Source organism: Nicotiana tabacum, chromosome 4 (genome assembly GCF_000715075.1).
Source record: "Nicotiana tabacum cultivar K326 chromosome 4, ASM71507v2, whole genome shotgun sequence".
Classification (NCBI taxonomy): domain Eukaryota; kingdom Viridiplantae; phylum Streptophyta; class Magnoliopsida; order Solanales; family Solanaceae; genus Nicotiana; species Nicotiana tabacum.
Genome location: NC_134083.1, coordinates 132,998,604 through 133,021,918, shown reverse-complemented (window position 1 = coordinate 133,021,918; position 23,315 = coordinate 132,998,604). Strand labels below are relative to the sequence as shown.

The window sequence follows — 23,315 nt, the reverse complement described above, 5'->3', positions numbered from 1 at the left end:
TGTTTTATGCTCTTATTTCGCTTAATTATGTTAAGTTCTGCTCACGTATAGTGCACATTGCAACTGTTATATAAGACAATTTGAGAGGGACGAAGGGTCAATTGGTTTTTTGGCCATTTACAAACTTGTTTTTAGTTTTATAACTCTATCTTTTTTTTTACACATGAGATATTTACTTTTACACATAGGAGATCTTTCTTTTACACATAAGAAGTCTAAAAAAAAAAAATTCTTAAATTCAACATTGTAAAACGCCCTGAGACCTAAAACCTCACCAAAATACAAGCAAATTTCTATAAATACTCGTACTACTATCTTTAAACGTCCACAATCTAAATCAATATCGTTCCCCTGCTTCATAAATGAAGCCCTATGTAGTTTCTATTCTTTCTTTTTCTCTCCTCTTCCTCTCTCTAGCTCCTCCAACTCTCTCAGAAAGATGCAACCCCAATGACAAACAAGCTCTTCTAGAAATCAAGAAAGGCCTAGGAAATCCCTATGACTTGATCACATGGGATCCCAAAACCGATTGTTGTGATGATTGGGCCCAATCCACTCTTTCTTGTGATGATGAGACCAACCGTGTTACTTCCCTAACCCTCTTCAAAATTGATGACGCCGGCCACCTCTCGCCGACCGTCGGAGACCTGCCCTATCTCCAAAGTTTGGACATCACCAAGGTAGGAAATCTCTCAGGTCCAATTCCAGCCACTATTGCCCATCTCACGTATCTCATATTCTTAAGAATCACTAAAACAAACATTTCAGGACCTGTCCCTGAATTTCTTGGTAAGTTGAAAAACTTAACATACATCAACTTGTCAGACAACAATCTCGAAGGAAGTATCCCACCTTCACTTTCCCAACTGTCAAATCTTTCGTACCTTCGTTTAGACAGGAACAAACTCACTGGAACAATCCCAGAATCATTCGGCAATTTCGCCCCGAAACTCGAGTTTCTTTACTTAGGTCAAAACAAACTCAGTGGAGTTGTACCGAGATCTTTTGCTGGTTGGAGCTTTGAGACACTTGACTTGTCAGGAAACAAGCTTGAAGGAGATATTTCTTTCTTGTTTGGAAATGATTCGAATACATTTCAATTATATTTGTCTCGGAATAAGTTTGAGTTTGACTTCTCAAAGCTAAAGTTTGGGAAGAAGTTAGTGAGTTTGGTTCTGAACCACAACAATATTTATGGGAGATTTCCTGCTGGGTTCGCAAAGAGACCATGGCAGGAGTTCAATGTGAGTTACAACAGTCTATGTGGGAAAATTCCACAGGGAGGGTATATGATCAGGTTTGATCTCTATTCATATATCCACAACAAATGCTTGTGCGACTTTCCGTTGCCCCCCTGTAAATTATGATGATCGACTCGGCCATTTGTTAAGGTGGTCCGACATCATATATCTATATTGTATTTTACCTTTTCTCTTGGAATGTCAATATGTCAGCAAATTTAAGATAAGGTTGCCAGGGCATCGACATGTGCTTTATAAGATAAGAGTTTTGGGTTAGCAGTCCGATATAGTTTCAGCACCAAAGCATCAAGCATGTCACGATAAAATCATAATTTTTAAAGGGATATTTGCACAAATATACTGCCACCATAATACATTGGATCTATGTAGTCAAATTTTTAAGTTTACAGCAACGTAGCTAATTCATTTTTGTTTTTTGGTTTTGTTTTTGCAGTTGTGTCTTACATTTGATAGATTATTAAGAAATTAAGCTCAAAGTGGCAATATGAAACATAAAATAGATAATAGATGTAGAGAGTGAGGGAGAACTTTCTTCTTATTTCAAGTATGTAATCCATGAGCCAAAAGTGCTTTATTTATAGTTACAAAGGTTCAGCCACTCCGGACAAGAGTGTGTTGCTGTAGTGGTGAGCACCCACCACTTCCAAGTAAGAGGTTGTGAGTTCGAGTCACCTCAAGAGCAATGTGGGGAGTTCTTGGAGGGAGGGAGTCGAGGGTCTATCGGAAACAGTCTCTCTATCCCAGATAGGGGTAAGGTCTGCATACACACTACCCTCCCCATACCCCACTAATGAGATTATACTGGGTTGTTGTTGTTGTAAAGGTTCATCCTCAAAAACAAAGAATGAAGTCACATATTAAATAGATAAATATGAATACAAGTGATTCATGTATGTGATGTAAGAATTAAATGGGCAGCCACTTTAGTTAATTATATTCAACTATTCATAACACTCCCCCTTGGATATCTATTTAAAAGATAATGTGCCTCGTTAAAATCTTATAAGGAAAAATTCAGTGGGAAAAAGCCTAATGAAAGAAAAATAGTATACATATCTTGTAATACGCATAAAGGTGTTAAGGAAAAAAGAGTACAGTGCGTATTATACTCCCCATGATAAAAACTTTATTTGATATTTCGGAGACGATGCATTCCAATTTTATGTCTCAGCTTCTCAAGTGTTGATGTTGGCAATGCCTTAGTGAATAAATCTACTAGATTATCACTTGAACAGATTTGTTGAACATCTATCTTACCATTATTTTGAAGATCATGGGTGAAAAAGAACTTTGGTGAAAGGTGCTTTGTTTTGTCTCCTTTGATATATCCTCCTTTTTGTTATGCTAAGCATAATCTTCATATTATGATCTCCTAGATCATTTGCTCTTTTCTCTTATCTTTGGAACCAATTGGTCTACCACGTTTCAAGCATGGTTAGACTCATTTGCATTTATAGATTGTCCAACCGGGACATCAATTCAAATAGGAGCATTAGCAACTGAAATATGTGACTTAGTCACCCTTAGTAGGTCAGTGAATGCATCTGGTAGTTGATTTGTAATATTTTACAAATAAATTATTTTTTGAACCTCATGCTCACATTAATTGGTTCGAGGGTCTAAATGAGATAGTGATAATGCATTCCAATCTATCTCCTTTTCCAACTGCTTATTTTCTCCCCCTGATGTTGGGTATACTAATATATATCCCCAATCTTCTTTTGGGACCCATTTTTGTGTGTTGTGGTGGAGCAATTGAAACATATACCGCACATTCAAATATTGTAAGATGGGAAATATTTGGCTCCTTACCAAAAGTCAATTGTAATAGGGAGAGTTTATGATAACTTGTGGGCCTGATCCGCACAAGAGCTGTTGCATGCAAAATAGCATGACCACATACCGAGATGAAAAATTTTATTCTTATAAATATTGGTCTAGCAATTAATTAGAGGCGTTTGATTAATGATTCTGCTAGACCATTTTGAGTATAAACATATGCAATCGGATATTCAATTATTATCCCAGTGGATATACAATAACTATTAAAGGCTTGTGAGGTAAATTCACCAGCATTATTAAGACGGAGTGTCTTAATTACATAATTTGGAACTTGTGCTATTAATTTTATTAGTTGATCCAATAACCTTGCAAAGGCCGAATTGCGGGTTGATAACAAGTACACATGTGACCATCTTGTAGATACATCTATCAAAATCATATAATATCTAAATAGTCCACATGGAGGGTTTTAGGTCTACATATATCACCATGTATATGTTCAAAAAATGCAGGGGATTCAACCCCAACTTTAATTGTTAATGGTGTAATAATCAATTTGCATTGAGAATATGCAGCACAAGAGAATTCTTTAGTTTTAAGAATCTTCTGGTTCTTCAGTGAATGACCATGTGAATTCTCAATTATTTTGCGCATCATATTATAATCGGTATAGCCCAACCGGTCATGCCAAATAATAAAATCATTAGTAACCCCTGATTTACTATGGCATGTGATTCGACTACACTACTTGTGTAGTATAAGCCGCATGAAAAAAAGATAATCTTTCATATTCATATTCTCATTCAAGGAAAAAGTCATTATCATTATTGTCATGGTCAAAATCATTATAAGCAAGACCTGTTTCTTGTTTTACTTTTGCCTTTTAATAATTTTTCATAAGGCTGGCAAAGTATTTTTGACGTAAAATAGGTATACGACCAATGACATAATCATGCAACCACATAATAATATTTATCCTCTTTATTTCTCTCAAACCTCTTTAGAGGTGAGCTGTGAGATTTCAACAATCAAGAGTGTCACGACCCAAAATCCACTATAAGTCGTGATGGTGCCTAACTCCGCTGTTAGGCAAGCCAACAGTGATTGATCAATTTAATTACTCATTCTAATACTTTAAAATCATATTTTTTTATTAATTAAATATTATAAAATAGAATTTACACGAACTACAATAATGAATAACCCGTAGGAACCCCCAAAATTCGGTGTCACAAGTGCATGAGCACCAACTAGGAAATATAATAAAATATAATATCTGCCTGGAATACAAATTAGACAGGAAAATATAAATAACTCTGATGGAGACTCTGCAGGCTGCGAATCGTAACATGAAATGCAGCTCATGGTAAAGTCCCCACAATAACCGCGCCTTTGCGCCCAAAGACCACCAGACATATATGTACCTGCACAAAAAGTACAGCAAGTGTAGTATGAGTATGTAAATCAACGCGTACCCAGTAAGTACCTAGCCTACTCACAGAGAAGTAGTGACGAAGGATCGACATTAACATTTACTAGTGGTCCAATAAGGCAGATACAGTAAAAGTAAACAGATGTGAGTCAGTAGAAATAAACGAGATAAGAAGTATAAATACGTGCTAAAATTCTCCTCTCGGCAATAACTCAAACTCTCAGCTAGTAGTTACCTCCTCAATCGAATTATATATAATGGACCTCACCAGATAGGTCGCCACAGTTCAAATCAGGAAATCTCATTGATATACTGCCTTTGTATCAATTATTACGCACGATTTCATAAGAGTATTTTATAGATATGTCGAGGCGTACGTCCCGATCCATCATAATATTTCTGAACCAAAGATACATATATTATATTGTCGAGGCGAATGGCCCGCTCCCATGAGAGTATGATACATAATCCTGCCGAGGCATACAACCCGATCCATCATAATGTGCGCACTACCGAGTGTCGAACGGCACGAACCATAGATATATCTATCCTGCCGAGGCGAACGACCCGATCCCATTAAAATAAGAAGCTTTGACGGGTCCTTGACCCCACTCACGAATAGACGTGTGAGTTATAAATTTTTGAGAAACCTTTCGATCAGAACGCATAGCGCTCGAGAAATTCGTAAAAGGAGTACAATTATTTCGCGGCTAATCATGAAGCCCGTCGAATCTCTAAAATAGCAAGTCTATCACTCTACACAAGTCTAGTCTCAAGTCGCAACGTAAAATAAAGCAATTTAATAAGGCTAGAGACAACTCAAATAGTACAGTTATAGCATGGCGGGAATCTAAGTCTACCCGGACATAACATGAATCTAGCTACGTACGGACTCTCGTCACCTCGTACGTATGTAGCGGATCGTGACATGAAATGCAACTCACGGTAAAGTCCCAACAAAAAGTTAGACAGGAGACTTACCTCGCTCCGAAGTTCCATAACCGACTCCAAAGCCTCTCTAACACCTCAAACCGATGCTCGTCGATCCAAAACTAGTCAAACAATGTGCAAACCAATCAAAATATACTATAATACCCATAATTAATCAATTTAAACAATTCCCAACTCCGCTCGAAAAGTCGATAAAGTCAACCCTCGGGCCCACGTGCCCGGATTTCAAATATTTTCAAAGATAAACCTTACCCATAACATTACTAACTAAAGTATATATTTTATTCTTAATTCCATTTTCAAAATTGTGGTCAAAATCCAAAATTATCAATTCTAGGTTTTCTACCAAAATTCCATAATTTTTCTAAATTTTTCTCCTTAAATCCACATATAAACCTTACATTTAGCTCACAACAAGTGAAAAATTACTTACCTTGTGTTACATGATGAAAACTCCTCAAAATCGCCCAATAACCGAGCTCTAAAAATCCCAAATGAAAATGACCAAGTTCAATCCCTTATGTTCTGCCTAGTTTTCGCTTCTGCGGATCAATTGGCTGCATTTACGGTGCAGCTTCTGCGGATTTTCCATCGCTTCTGAGATCTAGGACTTCCAGTGTGCATCCGCATCTACGGATATACTTCCGCACCTGCGCCCCCAGGCTTCGTCTCCCATTCTCACACTTGCGATACCTCTCTGCATCTGCGACCTCACAGGTGCGGACAACCCTTCGCACCTGCGATCACTGCCCAGCTTCGCCCAAATCGCACCTGCAACCATTTTCTCACTTCTGCGGTCACGCACCTACGGTCAAACTTGCGCAGGTGCGATTGCACTAGAACTGGTGCACTTCAGCCATTCTTCAAGCTTCAACTTGATCCGTTAACCATCCGAAACCACCCTGAGGCTCCCGGGACCTCAACCAAACCTATCAACAAGTCCTAAAATACAATACGAACTTAGTCGAGCCTTCAAATCATATCAAACAACGCTAATACTACGAATCGCACCCCAATTCAAGCTTAATGAACTTTAGAACTTCAAACTTCTACATTCGATGCCGAAACCTATCAAATCAAGTCCGATTGACCTCAAATTTTACACACAAGTTATAATTGACATTACGGACCTACTCCCACTTCCGAAATCAAAATTCGACCTCGATATCAAAAAGTTCACTCCCGATCAAATTTCCCAAAAATCATCAAATTTCCAACTTTCGCCAATTGACGCCGAAATGACCTACAGACCTCCAAATCAACATCCGGACCGCTCCTAAGACCAAAATCATCATACGAACCTGTTGAAACCTTCAAATTCCGAGGTCGTTTACTCAAAAGTCAGACCTTAGTCAATTCTTCCAACTTAATACTTCCGAAATTAGAATGTTCTTTCCAAAACAACTTCGAACTGCTCAAAATTCAATTCCGACCACGCGTACAAGTCGTAGCACCTAAAGTGAAGCTACCCAAGGCCTTAAACCGAAGAGTTAGAGCTCAAAACGACCGGTCGGGTCGTTACAAAGAGCGTATTTGTGTTCATGAGTTTATTTCAAACGACGACATTCACTTCTGGAATGTATCATAATCATTTGAACATGCCTCATGATTTTTTAGTATAAGCTTATTGTGTTGCCTTAGCATTTATCATTTTTTTATGGCCCTCATCAATATCAATTTGTAAGGTTAAGTGTGCCTTTATTTTCCTTTATTTTGATAGAGGATTGATTAAAACTTGGCAAAATATTCAGGGGTACGATATTCCTGTATCCAAATGCCCTTTCATACCACATCATAGTAAATATTACCTTCACCTTTTGAAGGATAATTTTTATTTGAGACCCCTTATTGTTCTCCCTTTCATAATTAAAATCATGATGACAATTATTATTTCGTCTATGACCACGTCCACGTATATTCATACGGCCCCGATAATTATTCAATCATCTTTTTTAGACTTTTGATCTATTGCTACCACATTCGATTCAGGGAATAGAGCAGATCTAGTGGGGCGGGCTTCGTTAAAAGCATATTATTTTGCCTCGGTCATCATTATATCATTAATGTGGTGCATTGGGACTTAAACCTAATATCTTACCCTCATAAAGGCATGTTACGCCATAATGCATTGGAACTCAAAAACCAACGTCTTATCATCAGTGTCTGAACACCTCTTCCAAAATATTGCTATTGCAGAAGCAAATTCGAGGATGTAGAATGAAAAATATTTTCTAATATGTTATAAGTGATTATTTCAGCACATAATTTCAAACGAGAAATAATTATAAACATGACTGAGTAATGTAAAAATCTTATTAGCACAAGCGTATGATCCAATTCCAATCACTTAGCTCTTTAGAATGCATCGTCACTTATAAATCAAATAAATGGATTCAAAGAGATGATGCAAAAGGGATAAAATTACTATTCAAATGTGAAGTACTGAGATAAAGGATCAATACACTTGAGCATTTGGTGCACTTAGTAGTTGTGCATTCTGAAGTTCAGTCTAATGCTATCATATTTACTGTTTCATAGGAACTAATATAAAAATGATTAGTTTATACTATACAAGTAATAGTATAGTCTTGACCAAAAATTAAACATCAATATATAATGTATAGCCCAAGACGAACATTATGTCTGGTAGTTAATGTGGGAAAAATTAAGTTAAGTGGTATATAAACATAATACCTTAACTATGATAATATCCTATTACTATATTATGTCATACAGGCAGTAGCCAACACTATTGTAATTAATTCTGTATTAGTGAATTATACGTACCTGCACATATAATAACTTCATGTACTGATTACCTCTCGTTTACCTTTTTTTTCTTTTTCTTAAGAAGCATATTGAAACTTTTTGGTCATAGATTAGGTGCAAATTTAAGTCAATTGTCATTCACAATATAAGCATCACATCTACTTTTGGTTAACAAGATAAATTCAATAGGTATTAGGACATCAACACAAAAATTTCCAACAAGTACTAGTTAATTTAGAAAAACTATGGTTTATAACGACCAAATTAATGGAGTCGGTGTTACTTCATAATATACAAAGATAAAATTATTTTGTAACCGACGTAATGCAAATGTTATTTATGAATATAGAAAATATTAGGACATGCTAAAGATTACTGCTAAACATGATTGTAATTACAGGAGTAACGACAATTAACATATTTCAAATCCTACAAATTAGAAGGCAAAGTTTATAACATTCATTTCATTGAATTGAAGAGTCTCTTGGTGCAAATGTTTGTAAACTTCCATTTCGTTACTTCTATTATCCCAATTCTCAAGTCATGCTCCATCCTTAATGGAAGTAAATTATTTTCCAAGGTAAAACTCTTGATTTATAAAAGATCTTAAGAGGGCCTCTTTGCTGGCATAGTTTTATAAAAGCTCGTATTAGGAAAATACCGAGCAAGAAACCAAAATTTACCATACTCTTTGATATGCTAGTTTGCCTTTATCGAGATTAATTAAAAAGTCTTTAGCCGTTGAACTAGTCTAGAAAATAATTGTTGTGGGCATATTAAAAACATGTAAGCTACAATAACAGCAAGAGTCATTAATTAGTATTCCTTCATGCTCATGTTTTGAAAATTCAACACCTAATTAATTAAAATCAATATCTGAATGTAACAGAATATAATCATAATGATTTTCTGCATTTCACCAACCAAGTTAAATTAAAATCATTTTTGAAACGTACGATCGCTTTATGTTCGTAACACAATAGAAAATGAAAACGATATTGATACCTTCTGTCGGTATTACTCCAACACAGTCACAAACTCTGTATCACAAATATGTATGGATGTTAAATTTCGAAGGCATTACCTTTTGGGAAGAATTATGGTGCTGATAACATGTTAAGAAATTAAGCTTAAAGTGACAATATGAAACATAAATAGACAATAGATGTAGAGAGGGAGAGAGAACTTTCTTCTTATTTCAAGTATGTAATCCATGAGCCAAAAGTGCTCTATTTATAGTTACAAACTCAAAAACAAAGAATAAAGTCACATATTAAATAGATACATATGAATACAAGTGATTCATGTATGTGATGAAAGAATTAAATGGACAGCCACTTTAGTTCATTGGATTCATAACAGATTTAATATTACACATTTATTGTAGATAATATATTAACCTTGTATAAAAGGGTATAAGAGTTATTTATACGCACTTTTATATTGTTATAGAAAATTATACGATATTATACAAACTTATACAAAAATTGGGTATCATCTCCTACGAACTTCAACCCTCAAAGCTCCTTTCGAAATGGGTCAAAACATCACCAAATAGTTTAAATTTTTACCGAATAGTTTTAAATTTTAATCACTACTTTAAAATGACATTCCTGGAAAATTACAATTATCTATTTATTAAAATATTCATCGAATAGCTCAAATCTTCACTTAATAGCTCATTTTGTTTTATGCTTGCTGGTTTCTGGATTGCCGCGGCACATATTTTTTCCTTGGCACTAGGTTTTGACCAAAAATTTATCCAAGTGGCAGTTGAAAAAAACAAAACAGGAAACAAATTAAGAAGGGAAAAGGAAAGGCATCGTTTAGGTTTTATATCGGCAGACCTTTTGAAGGTTTCCTCTTAAGTGGGTGAATTAGCTTTGTATTTAATTGGGCAAAATTTTCAAAAAATGGGATGTTGGTAAAATTACAACCCAACTCTATTGTGAAAATACGAAGTCAGTTTAATATGTATATATGAATAGAGGAAAGGTAAGCATTACTAGTTTCAACATTTAAGGCTAAATGTACCTTATGCCAAGAAATGTCAATAGTCTCGTCGCAAATTTTTGTATAATAAGGTAAAAAGAGAATTTAAATTTGCATATATAAGAACGACACCACTTTAAAAGCACTTATCAAAATAAACAGATTTTAGAAGTTTGTCGAACATGCTATTACATCAGCAAAGAGCTCTTGGAAAGACAATTCCAGTTTTCTCTTATTTAAGTGTCAGTACTCAATACCGCAAAATTACAACTGTTACATAGTGCAACCAGTTAAGAGAGAGTGCCAAAACCACAAAATATAAGTATTATCATCAAATTATCATACACATCACACCACATTCCGGTTTTCTGCTTCATAAAATGAAAACCTCTGTAGTTTCCATCCTTTCTTTTTCTCTCTCAATTCTCTACATCTCTCAGAAAGGTGCAATCGAAGTGACAAAAGCCCTCCTGAAAATCAAGAAATCCTTCAGCAATTTCTATGGCTTGGGCTCATGAGATCCCAAAATTGATTGTTGTACTAATTGGGATGTATCCACTCTCTCATGTGACGAGAAGACCAATCGAGTGACTAGCCTATACATCTTCAAAACTTATTACGCTGGCCACCTCTCCCCGGCCGTCGGAGACCTGTCGAACCTCCAATATTTGGTCATCAACAATATGTAGAATATCTCAGGTCCAATTCCACCCAAGCAGCGGCAAGCTCTCAAAACTCACATTCTTGAGAATCAGTCAAACAAACATTTCAGGACCGGTCCTTGAATATCTTAGTAAGTTTTGATACAACAATCTTGATGGTACAATCTCTCCTTCACTTTCCCAACTGTCAAATCTCGAGTTCCTTCGTTTAGATAGGAACAAACTCATTGGAATAATCCTAGAATCCTTAGGCAAGTTAGCTGGAAAACACACGCATCTTTACCTTGGACTCAACCAGTTAACAGGGGTTGTGCCTACTTCTTTTGCTGGTTGGAGCTTTGACAACATTGACTTGTCACGCAACATGCTTGAAGGAGATATTTCGTTCTTGTTTGGCAAAGACAAGACAATATTTGAAAGAATATTTAGATCATAATAAGTTTGAATTCGACTTCTTGAAGCTATCATTTGGGAAGAGTTTAGCGAGGTTAGATTTGAAACATTAACAATATTTATTGGAGCCTTCCAGCAGCCTTAACAAAACAACCGTGGCAGTTCTTCAACGGAGTTATAACAGGTTTTGTGGGAAGATTCCACAAGGTGGAGATATGCAAGAGTTTGACCTCTATGTTTATTACCACAATAAATGCTTGTGTGACTCTTCGTTGATTCCCTATAAATCATGATTATTATCGTCTGTGCGATTTGTTTTGAGAAATGCTCCATTCATTTCGATTTTTGTGAGTTAGTTTGACTCGATAGGGAGTTGAAGTATAACGACTCGATCGGTCGTTTCGAGTATTGGCACTCCCTTCGGGGGTTTGAGGTCTTGAATAGCTTCATGTTATGTATTACAAGTTGCGTGCATGATTGATTTTGATTTTCGGGAAGTTCGATTTTATTTTGAAAGAGTAATTCTCAATTTAGAAGCTTTAAGTAAGAAGAGTTAATCAAAGTTTGACTTATGAGTAAAGATCTCAGATTCGTATTTTGATGGTTCCAATAGGTTCGTCTGATAATTTTAGACTTAAAAGTATGTCCAGATTAGTATCTGGAAGTCCCTAGGATGATTTGGCTCTTTTTGTCGGAAGTTGACAATTTGAAGGGTTGAAAAATTCATAGGTTTAACCGAAAGTTAACTTAGGTGTTATCAAATTCGGATTGTTGTTCTGGGACTTAGAATATGTTATTTATGTCATTTACAACTTGGGTACAAAGTTTGGTGTCATTCCTAGTTGGTTTGATAGGAATCAGACGCTTGGCTGTGAATATTGAAGTTCTTGAGTTTCATAGCTTGCATGATGCATTTTGCTGTTCGATTCGTGATTTCATATGTTATTTTGATGTTTCGAGCTTGCGAGCGAGTCTGTATGAGATTTATATACTTGTGTGGATGTTTGGTATGGGGCCCGAGGATCTCAGGTGAGTTTCAAAATAATTTTGTAGTATTTTGGTGAAGCTTCAGATTAATTGGTGCTGCAGACCTCTTTGCGATGGTCCATTGGCATTTGCGAAGGACCGCACTTACGGTGGCTTTCTCGCATTTGCGGTGGGAGATTTTGCCCGGGGGACCTCGCATTTGCAAGGAATTTTGTTGCATTTGCGACAATAGAAGGGGCAGCAGAGACTTCGCATTTGCTAAGTATTGGGTCGCATTTGCGACATTCCTGGGGCAGACTGGGTTCGCATATGCGATCCCTGGATCGCATTTGCGAACCTTTTATCGCAAATGCGACATCTACAGTTTGTTAAAAGCTAGGTATTTCGGGACTTAGACTTATTTTATCACATTTTGAGCCCTAGACTTGGTGAGAGATAATTTTTGAAGGAGACTTTCACACATATCAATTGGATATATGATTTTCACTTAATTTTGATATTATATCTTGATTTCACAAAGATATTACCGAAATAATGAAAATGGAATGGAACTTATGGGAATTTGTTTACTATGTTTTAAAAAATAAAAATTTGAGATTTGACAGCTGATTTGGACTCAGTTTTGAAAACCAATCACATATTTGGAATCAGAGATGTATGGATAATCGGAAATTGGTTTTAGTTTCAGATTTCAACCAAGTGGACCTGGATCAATTTTTGGTTGACTTTTTCAATTATGTTAAAGATCGAGCTTTTTTTGTATGATAGTAGTTGTTAAAGCTTGTTTTGACTTGTTTGAATAATAATTGATGAGATTCGAGTGGTTTGGAGGCTTGTTCCAAAAGGAAGGTCGTATTGGATTGTTGATCTTTTTCCGGAAAGAGGTAAGTGTCTTGCCAAGCTTTATTGAGGAATTTTTTTAAATAAAATAATATTATTTGCTAAATGTGAGGATGATGCATATGCGAGGTGACGAGCGTATATACATGTGCTGGGGTTATCCATGCTCGGAGTAGATTATATGATTCTTTGTGCCTTGTTGAACTTTGTGATTTTCTTAACTTGTATTTTACTTGATTTCAACAATAATATGAGTACATATATCAATGTTAGGGACAATGATTTAGTTTGTTACAACTTGATTAAATATGATGGACTATTTGTAAGACTGTTGATGTGCTAAAGTTGATCGTAACAATACCTATATCATGAACACATGTCTATATCCGTTATTCTTAAGATACTTGGGTTCCATATTTATGTTGAAGATCATGTTTGAGCTTTGTTGAGATACTTGAACAATGAGGTTCTTAAAGTTTATTAATTTGTTCGAAAGCTGTGATTATCATTCACGTAGTGTATCATGCTTAATCACTCTTCTTGATATTATCCATACTTCCTACCCTGCTTGGTGTTGATGTATATATTCTTGGTGAGGAAGAGTGAATTGCACAAAGGGTATTTTCGTGCTTGTGTGAAGAGTGATTTATGCATGAAGGATATTTCCGTGCCTCTCTTGACCATTATTTATGCATGAAAGGTATTTATGTGCTTATTCACATTATTATTATTGTTGCACAAAGGGTGTTTCTGTAAGACCCCGTAAAATTTCGCCAAAGGGATTCAAGTTTTGTGGTGTCGAGGTAGGCTTATGTGTTTGAGGATTACAGACTTTTTGGGTTGAAGAATGCACTAAGGAGCTGATGGAAATTTTTGACAGAAGAAGGTAATTATGCGGTCTGTTTCGCGACCGCAGAACCATTTTGCGGGCCGCATAAGCATCGCAGAGTTGAGCAGGGAGTTTGTTGAATTTTGAAGGTCATTTTGCGATCTATTATGCGACCACATAGTAGTTTCGCGGTCCGCATTTTCCGTTGCAAATTTGGCATGAAGAATTTTGTTAGGTCATTGTGCGGTCCATTCTACAGTCACATAAGTGGTTTGCGGACCGCAGACCGGTCCAGACCATTCCAGTTTTTAGGCATCTGTTTCGTGGTCTATTTTGCGGACCGCATATCTGTTATGCGGTCCATTCTGCGATCGCAGACCTGAGTTCGGAGGATCTATTTTTCTATTTTATAACCCGACCCTATTTCGATAAATAGACTTAATGGATCATTTTTAAGGGGAATTCTGATATTTTAAAAGAGAGGGGAGGAACTAGAGAGAGAACGAGGAGCTCCAACACCTCCCACTTCAATTCCTTTCTTAAGCCTTGGAGAATTCACTAAGAAAGCTTGCAAAATTGTCTACTAAAAAGGTAAGGTTCTAGCCCTAGCCTTCAATTTAAAAATTTGGGTTGGGAATAGGCAATGGGGAAAATGTTTGAGAATAAGAGTTTGTTAATGATGCATGCATGTGGCAATGAAGGTGGTGGGGAGGTTGTGGAGTATATATGGGTGACCTATTGAAGTGGGGATTGCTTGTGGGGGTAAAGGAACATCACCATAGGACCCTATAGTCAAATGTGCCCACCTAGTGTTTGATAAAATGCTTAAATGAGTTGAACCCACAAATATCTTCCTAATTATGGTTCAATTTTGTTATGTCTCTAAATAGATTGATGTTGCTAGGATTTTCGGAATATTGTAGTGTTTTAAGGAAAGCTCAAAGCGAGGTATGTTGGCTAAACTCCCCTTTTAGAATTGAATCCCACAATGGCCTTGTAAGTCCTGTATTGCTTATTATAAATTGATTATTCCAAACAAGCCTTGTGTCAAAAGATATATGCATTCAATTTGTATTCCAAACGTTCTTGTATGTTGAGTTACTATTTGAGAAGGTGATTAAGAATAAGTTGTGTGTTGATATGTTATGATTTGAAAATGTGATTCTAATGAAAACTAGCAGGACGAATTGTGTAAGAAATCACATGTGCCTAAGACCCTTAATTTGGTTAGTTACTCAAATATGCATTTAAAGTCTTGAGTAGAAATATCTTATTGTTGATAATCTATAAAGATGCTTGAAAGTGAAAGAAGTGAGTTGGAGATATAAAGTGTGGCCACTGTGCCAAGAATGAAAGTTATACTTGTGGCCAATGGTGCCAATTAAATGAAATGATGTGAGAAAGGTTAAGAAATGAGCCTTGATTCGACTGCTCCAAATTGACTTCGAAAATAGATTTGCCTAAAAGCTTATGTACTCAAGTCGTGCCCAAATATGGTTTTTTCAACTAATGCTATGCTTTGTAAGTATTTCCAACGTGTTTTGAGCTCTTATATATTCATGAGTTGAAATTGTGTATTGCCCTTTTGGGGAAAAGTATTTCAAAAATAAATGATGTATTACTCGTTTATGATTTTAACTTATGCTTTGATTGCCAATCATTTTACTCCATTTCTTGGAAAGAAATCCATTGTGTTTAAAGTCTTCATTACTAATGAACCTAAAGTTGTGATTTTTGGAGTATTCTATTTATTGATATTTATGATGATGATCCATGAAAGGAAAGAAATTAAAGTGTGGAATATGAGATATGGCCGCCGTGCCATGAATGAAAAATCATATGTATGGCCAATAGAGCCAAGGAAAGAATGATGTTGTGAATGGTTGAAAGTACTAACGAAGCTATATATACAGTGTGAAAGGTTAAAAGGTGAATATAAAATATATTTGTACTTTCGTTTCCCTTATGTGAAAAACAAAATGTTTTTGGGAGTATCATTAGCAAACCGAGGAAGGGTGGGTCGTAAGACCCACACTCGAAACTACACGTGTCGGTGTAGGAGTGGATTGTGATTATTCTTCTTTTGTGAGATGAGATTAAAATATTGATGTGATTGTGATTATTCCCCTTAATTGGGATGCGATTGTTGATAGACCTGGATTTAGTGTCGACTCACACGGCATATGTGGGGAGACGACCTAGCCGGTCGGGCGGTGATCGGATGTCATGTTGCGCAAATGGTGATACTACTCTTGGTAACACATTTATTTCGCACCGCATGTCAAACAACATTGTTCGTGGGGAGATGGCCTAGCCGATCGGGTATGATCGGACTCCGTGCTAAAAATACGGTGGTATATCGGTGCTAATGATCTCCCAACCAAAAATATATTTATTATTTTTGTATTTTGAAAGTTGTTATGTTTTAACTGGGCATTTGGATATTGTTAATTGTGACTTGATATTTCTATGGTTTTGCCTTTCTTATATTGGCATTCTATTTTGAAAGAGGACATTTAGTTTTACATACTAGTACTATTCCATATGTACTAACGTCCCTTTTGTCGGGGGCGCTGCATCTTCAATGGATGTAGGTGGATTCGTCAGCGGGCAATTTTGATTCTCGTTAGCAGTTATCTCTATTCAGCAGATTTTGGTGAGCCCTACTCTGTTCTGGGTTTCATGTCATTTGACGTTGTACTTTATGTTTTGAGGTATAGCCGAGGCCTTGTCGCCGACACTTCCATTCTTCTCTTCTGTTGTACTTAGAGGCCCCGTAGACAGGTTGTGGGTGGTGTATGATATTAGGAATTAAACTAGTAAGTGTTGGTATTTGGGCGAACATTTTTTCATAATATCATTAAACTTATTATATTTTGGAAATCATAAATGAATATCCTTTAGTAATGAAAAAGATTGTGGTACACTTGACTCTTCTCATGTCTATCACCTGTACTAGTTCTTATATTGTTAATGGGCAAGGTTGGGTAGAAGGCATCTAACAGGCTTGCTTAACCAGGGTATCTCGGTTGAGCGTCGGTCGCGCTCTCCGAGGTCGGGGCATGACAGTTTCCGTGCTTGGTGAGGAAGAACGATATAATGTTTGGCACGAATGATGTTTTCGTGCAAGTGAGGATGAGAGTTCATGGCACGAAGTGTGTTTCTATGCAGGAGAGGACAAGAGATATGCATTATATTGTGTTATTTTTCCCTTACATATATATATTTATGCCTTTATCCTGAGTTGTTCTTGATGTACCTGTGCTTCTATGTTGCTTGTTGTTGTTACGTCTTTGACTCTACCTTATTTATTATGGTTTTATCTATGCCTTCTATTTATTTAATATTGTTACATTCATGCTTTTTTTCTTATTTGTTATATTAACATCTATGCCTTTTGCTTGTTTGTTGTTGTTTTATCTAAACCGTCTACCTTGTTAATTATTGAAATCTATGTTCTCCTACCTTATTTGCTATCGTTACCTTTATGCCTCCTACCTTGTCTGTTCTCGTTATCCATATGCTTCTGCCTTATTTGTTAATGTTATTGGTATTCCTTCTACCTCGCTGGTACTGTTATACATATGCTTGGTGAGGGTGAGATAAGTGCACGAAGGTTGTTGTCGTATCATTTAATTTGACATACATGTATATGTATGGGTGAGGATGAGGTAAATGTACGAAGGGTGTTGCCGTGATATTTGATTTGATATCTTGAACGCATTCCTCTGATTATGCAGATTCGTGGTTTGACTATGTTGTTTTTGTAGAAATTTCCCTAACCTTATGACTTGAGCTGTTAAGAAAAAGGTTGGTTGTAATATTGAGGAATCTAATCGTTATTTCTTTTAATATATCATTTTACTACTTCTCGTATTTGGTTCTTCTTATCTACTTTGTTATTTCTATTGCAATTTAACTGCCCAGGTAATAATAATGAGTATTTTTTTACTTGAAAACCTCGTCACTACTTCACCGAGGTTAGTCAAGATAGTTACTGAGTACATGAGGTCGGTTGTACTGATACTATACTTATACATGTTGCGTGCAGATATTCAGAGATGAGCGGGTTTCGGAGTTCGAGGGCATAGTATTGAATACATACCATCACTCCAGATACAAGCTACCATTTGTTCGTGATGGAACCTAGTATCTATGACTAGGTAAGCTTAACACTTACTGAATTAATAACAGATTTTAGCCAATCTACTATTAAACATAACCCAGAAGTTTTTATATAAAGCCAACAATCCCAAGTAGATATACAACATCCCAAAATCGGTAGTACAAGTCATAAGCTCTACTGAGATTGCTAGAAAATCTCTAAGTACAACTGCTCCAGAATAGAAATAAACAGTACAAGTAAATTTCAGAAGGTGACTCCAAGGCCTGCGAACGCGACGGTAGGTAAACCTTGAAGTCTCCACAACAATACTCGATCCACTATCTAATAACCAGCGCGCTCCCAAGTACCTGGATCTGCACAAAAATGTGGAACAAGCATAGCATGAGTACAACACGGCAGTAACCAGTAAGTATCAAGACTAACCTCGGTGGAGTAGTGACGAGCGACAGTCAAGATACCTACTAAACATAATAACCTGTACAAGTATGAATGTAAAACTAACAGGGAACAATATCAATATAAAGCTAAGCATGGTAAAAATAACAAAACAATACTTGCAATAGAAAACAAGAAGCAACAATTAGCAACAAGGAATAAATAGGTAATAACGCCGTAGAGTAAGCAGAATACAGTTAAAGTTCGGCAAAACCAAGTAAGGGAAAACAGGTAACAACCCAATAAACAACTACTTTCACACAAGGTTTATACAAGAATTTCCCCGAAGTACCACACCTCAAAGTCACAAATCACGGGTTCCAAATCACGAATCCTAATCACTTGGCATCTTGTGCCCACATTACAAATCACAACTGTACGGACAACTCACGTGCTACATGGACAACTCACGTGCCAATACCATAAATGCCTTATATCTGCACGGACAACTCACGTGCTAAGAGAGTGACAATACCTCATATCCGCACGGACAACTCATGTGCTAGCAGTAACAATACCTCATAACCGCACGGAGAACTCACATGCCAATAGTAGCAATATCTCATATCCGCACGGACCACTCACGTTCCAATAGTACAACTCACGCACGGAAGGCAGGTATACAAGAATACATGTAAATGATCGATAAACATCATGGTTCATCTTCTTAAACCGATATGAGTGATTAATTACGGTGTATGCTTGTGCAAGTGTTCTATCACAATTCGAGTCAACAAGTAAGATTAGAGACGATGAATGTCACATAGGAAACATCACAACAAAACGTAAAATGTATGACTCACACAAGATAGGAACACCACTACACAACTATTATCAATAACAATGCCCCCAGGCCATCACAAGTCATCAAAAATCATCTGCGACATAACCCCTCTTGTCTCGCCGTGTGGGCAACAATAAAGTAAATGCTTGCCTTGTCTCGCCACACGCGCATAATAATATTCCTGCCTTGTATCGCCACATGTGCAAACCCATATATATATATATATATATATATATATATATATATATATATATACCCATATATATAGCCCGACTTGTCACGCCGTATGTGAAAATATTAATAATAACAATAGCACGGATAACTGACGTGCGAACAGCTCGACAATCCTGTCAACAATACCACGTGTGCCAAAAACATAACAACATAATATAACACTCGCACCACATGTGCCCATATGTCACAACATTACCTTAAAACAATTCCAATGCCACAACCACGAATAGCCCACGGATAGCCCACGGCTACAACACCGAGCACAATAACAACAACAATAACACGGGAATATGACAAGTAAATCATTTCCATGAATTATAATAACACAAAGAAATGGAAGAATGAGTTCACAATGAAAGACATAACAAGTAATAACAACTCCAAATAAGAATAACTCAAATAGGAGAGATAACATGTCGCAATGATTTCAAATAAGAATAACTCAACAATAAGAGAGGTAACGTGCAACAATGATTTCAAGTAAGGATAAATCACAATGAAAGAAATAACATATAATAATGACTTCAAATAAGGATAATTCGGAAACGATAGCATGTAACAATGATTTCAAATAAGGATAAATTGATAATGGAAGAGATAACATGGAAAGAAAAGAGGCAACAACTTTAATTTAAGCATTTAGGAGGATATTTGGCAATAAAGGGTAGAACATGAACCAATCAACTTCAAATAAGGCATGTAAGAGTAAATTTAGCGATGAAGGATATAACATAATAAGACAACTTCATTTTAATGTATATAAGAACCTAAGAGTCTAAACCGATCAAATTTCCACATATAAGCTGTGTACACACTCGTCACCTCGTGTACACGTCTTTCACGTAGTTCAAATAGTGAAAACAAAATAAATCCCTACGGGGTAGATCCCCCACATAACGTTAGGCAAGATACTTACCTCAAAAGCCCTCAATCAATACTCTAAAATAGCTTTCCCTTTATAATTCACCTCCGCTCGGCTCAAATCTAACAAAAATTGACTCAATAACATCAAATAATGCAAGAGAAATTTATTCCAATGAATAAAACTATGATCTTTACACAAATCCTCAGAAGTCAACAAAAGTCAATCCCGGGCTTGCTCGGTCAAAACCCGGGTCTAAGGTTAGAGTCTGACTACCATAACCCTACGAGTCCATACATGTGTTTTGTTTCAACATCCGAGTCCAAATCGAATTTCAAAACTCAAATTCTCATTTTTCAAAATATAGACAAAGTTTCCAAAAATTTCACTTTGATTCTCATAATTTTGATGTTAAAACTCACGTATAATCATGTAAAATAGTTGGAATCTGATCAAAATCACTTATCCAAAGATTGTAGATGAAAATCCCTGTTCAAAATTGCCTCCAACCGAGTCTAGGATTCAATGATATAAAAACAAGATTAAAATCCCATCCCTCAGCTTTTATGTCCAGGCGCAGGTGTCGCATATGCGACATGTGGTTCGCAAATGCGAACCCTGCAAATGCGAACCCCGCAAATGCAAGGAAATTATCGCAAAAGCGAAAACCCTCCCTGCCGGCATCACAAATGCGATGAAAAGTTTGCAATTGCGAACATGGCACACTTCGCAAATGCGACCCTCAAGATTGCAAATGCGACCCTCAAGATCGCAAATGCGAACTAGCTCACCCAGGCCACCCCATCGCAAATGCAAACATTAATGCGAACCTAGAATACTACTGCCTAATATCACAAATGCGATCCATATCTCGCAATTGCGAGACTTGATGCATATGTGCAAAACCAGCAGAACTTAAACTGTATCAAATACTCCGCAACACATTCGACACTCACCTGTGCCCTCAGGGCTCCAAACCAAACATCAACACAAGTAAAAAAACATAAAATGAACTCACTCGCGCAATCAAATCATCAAAGTAACATTTGGACCATGAATCGGACTTCCAAAACACATGAAATCAGCAAGAAACTCAAGAACTTCTAAAAACACAATCGCACGTCCGATTCCTATCAAATCAACTCGGAATGACGCCAAACTTTGCGGACAAGTTACAAATGACAAAACATACCTATTCCAAGTCCTAAAATAGAAATCCAAATACGATAGCTATGAAATCAAAATTGTAAGCCTTTAAATTACCAAATTTCGGCAAAACAACACAAATCAACCTACAGACCTCGGAATTCAATTTCGGGCATATGGCCAAGTCCAAAATCACGATACGAACCTATCAGAGCCATCAAAATACCGTTTCGGGGTTATTTCCACAAAAGTGAAACCTCAATATTCATTTTTAACTTAAACTTCTAAAGTAAAAATCACTCATCCAAATACATCCTGAAGCATTTGAAAATCAAATCCGACCATGCACGCAAGTCATAATACACAACATAAAGTCATTCAAGATCCCAAACCACTGAACGGATCGCTAAATCTCAAAATGACCGGTCGGGTAGTTACATTCTCCCCCTCTTAAATAAACGTTCGTCCTCGAACGTGCCAAGAGTCTTTCCCAAGCCATCAAATCATTGTATTAACTCACCATGCATATACACATGGGTGATCCTACGTCACCTCAATCCACACAAGCCCGACAACACCATCAGAACCGTAGATTATTCCTTCCATTCATGTCGATAAGTCATAGAATCAAATTTCCACATCTACCAAGGGCCGTATTATCACACAAACACACTGTAAAATCCTAAGCTAGCTACAACAGTTCATGCATACACCCACAAGGTATAATCACATGACATAACACGTCATCCATATGCCTATAGCATCAACTCTAACTATAATATATGCCTATTACCGAGCCCGATTACAACAAATAGACTCATATAAACTAGAACCTTGTTCAAAACCTTCACAACACTGAAAATAATGCAAGAAACATGCAAAACTCATAACTACTCATCCGGTCAACAAGCCACATCGAACGCCACCCAGGCACATACATCACAATCCAAACCCAATAAGCATAGCTCAAATATGACTGAATATGAAAAGAGGAACACATGAGAGACCTATCAAACAAGCCAAACAGGCACAATTCCCCACCGATACCATACTGCGGATCCAATCCACAAGGAAGAAGCAAGACACACAGAACAACCACAACAAATCTTACCTTAATATGACCTCACCGCGACGCATAGACCGACACAAACAAACCTATTCACAAAGAACACCAGGTCCCCATCCTCCACTCGGAATCACGAGTAAGATAAATATCTCAGCAACTAAACCATTCTACTAACTCAACCTCGTAGAACCCAAAACCATGACACGTACCAGAATCTCATACCTGTAGAACACCCGAATCACAGGTCGTGGCCAAACCACCCAGAAATCGTATCAAAACCCACGGTATTAGCTAACAGAAAGTCCACCCAAGTCTAATGACTTGCATTAGCAACTAAACTAGAATGATAAACACGGGCTATCACAATAGAGTTCCCAAACTGGTGTGAACACATGAACAGAGTACAAGAATCACAAAACAAAACCATATCTAAAGGAAGATAGGATGAATTTTACCAATAAATGGGATCAGATTGAAATAACACAAATGCATCTCTATAATCAATCAAAAGCATACCTGTAATGACATCATCTAGTGCATCAGCCTCTGCCTAACTAGGAAGAGCATAATAATAGGCACGACTTCCCCCTCTACGGCGACCTCCACCCACCTGACCTTTACCCCTAGTTAGCGGTGTAGGTATAGTAGCAACTGGAGCAGAACTCATAGCCTGAATACCCTTCCATGACACATATGTCCAAAGTCTGGGGAAATCGCTTACCATATGGTTGGTATCTCCACACTAAAATCAACCTCTCCGCTG

At 36.9% G+C, this 23,315-nt stretch overlaps 1 protein-coding gene and 1 pseudogene across 1 annotated transcript; both read left to right on the top strand.

The window, feature by feature from the left end:
- Positions 1 to 268: 268 nt before the first annotated feature.
- On the top strand, positions 269 to 1,622 carry LOC107796427 (polygalacturonase inhibitor). The gene has a single exon (XM_016619184.2). It carries the CDS (start codon positions 363 to 365, stop codon positions 1,365 to 1,367), a length of 1,005 nt encoding a protein of 334 aa, XP_016474670.1. The 5' UTR covers positions 269 to 362; the 3' UTR covers positions 1,368 to 1,622.
- Positions 1,623 to 10,458: 8,836 nt separating this feature from the next.
- On the top strand, positions 10,459 to 11,536 carry LOC107796423 (polygalacturonase inhibitor 2-like; annotated as a pseudogene).
- Positions 11,537 to 23,315: the final 11,779 nt, after the last annotated feature.

Bases quoted from the DNA above. Each gene is read 5' to 3' on its own strand.
- LOC107796427 (XM_016619184.2), top strand. From the start codon at position 363: ATGAAGCCCTATGTAGTTTCTATTCTTTCTTTTTCTCTCCTCTTCCTC.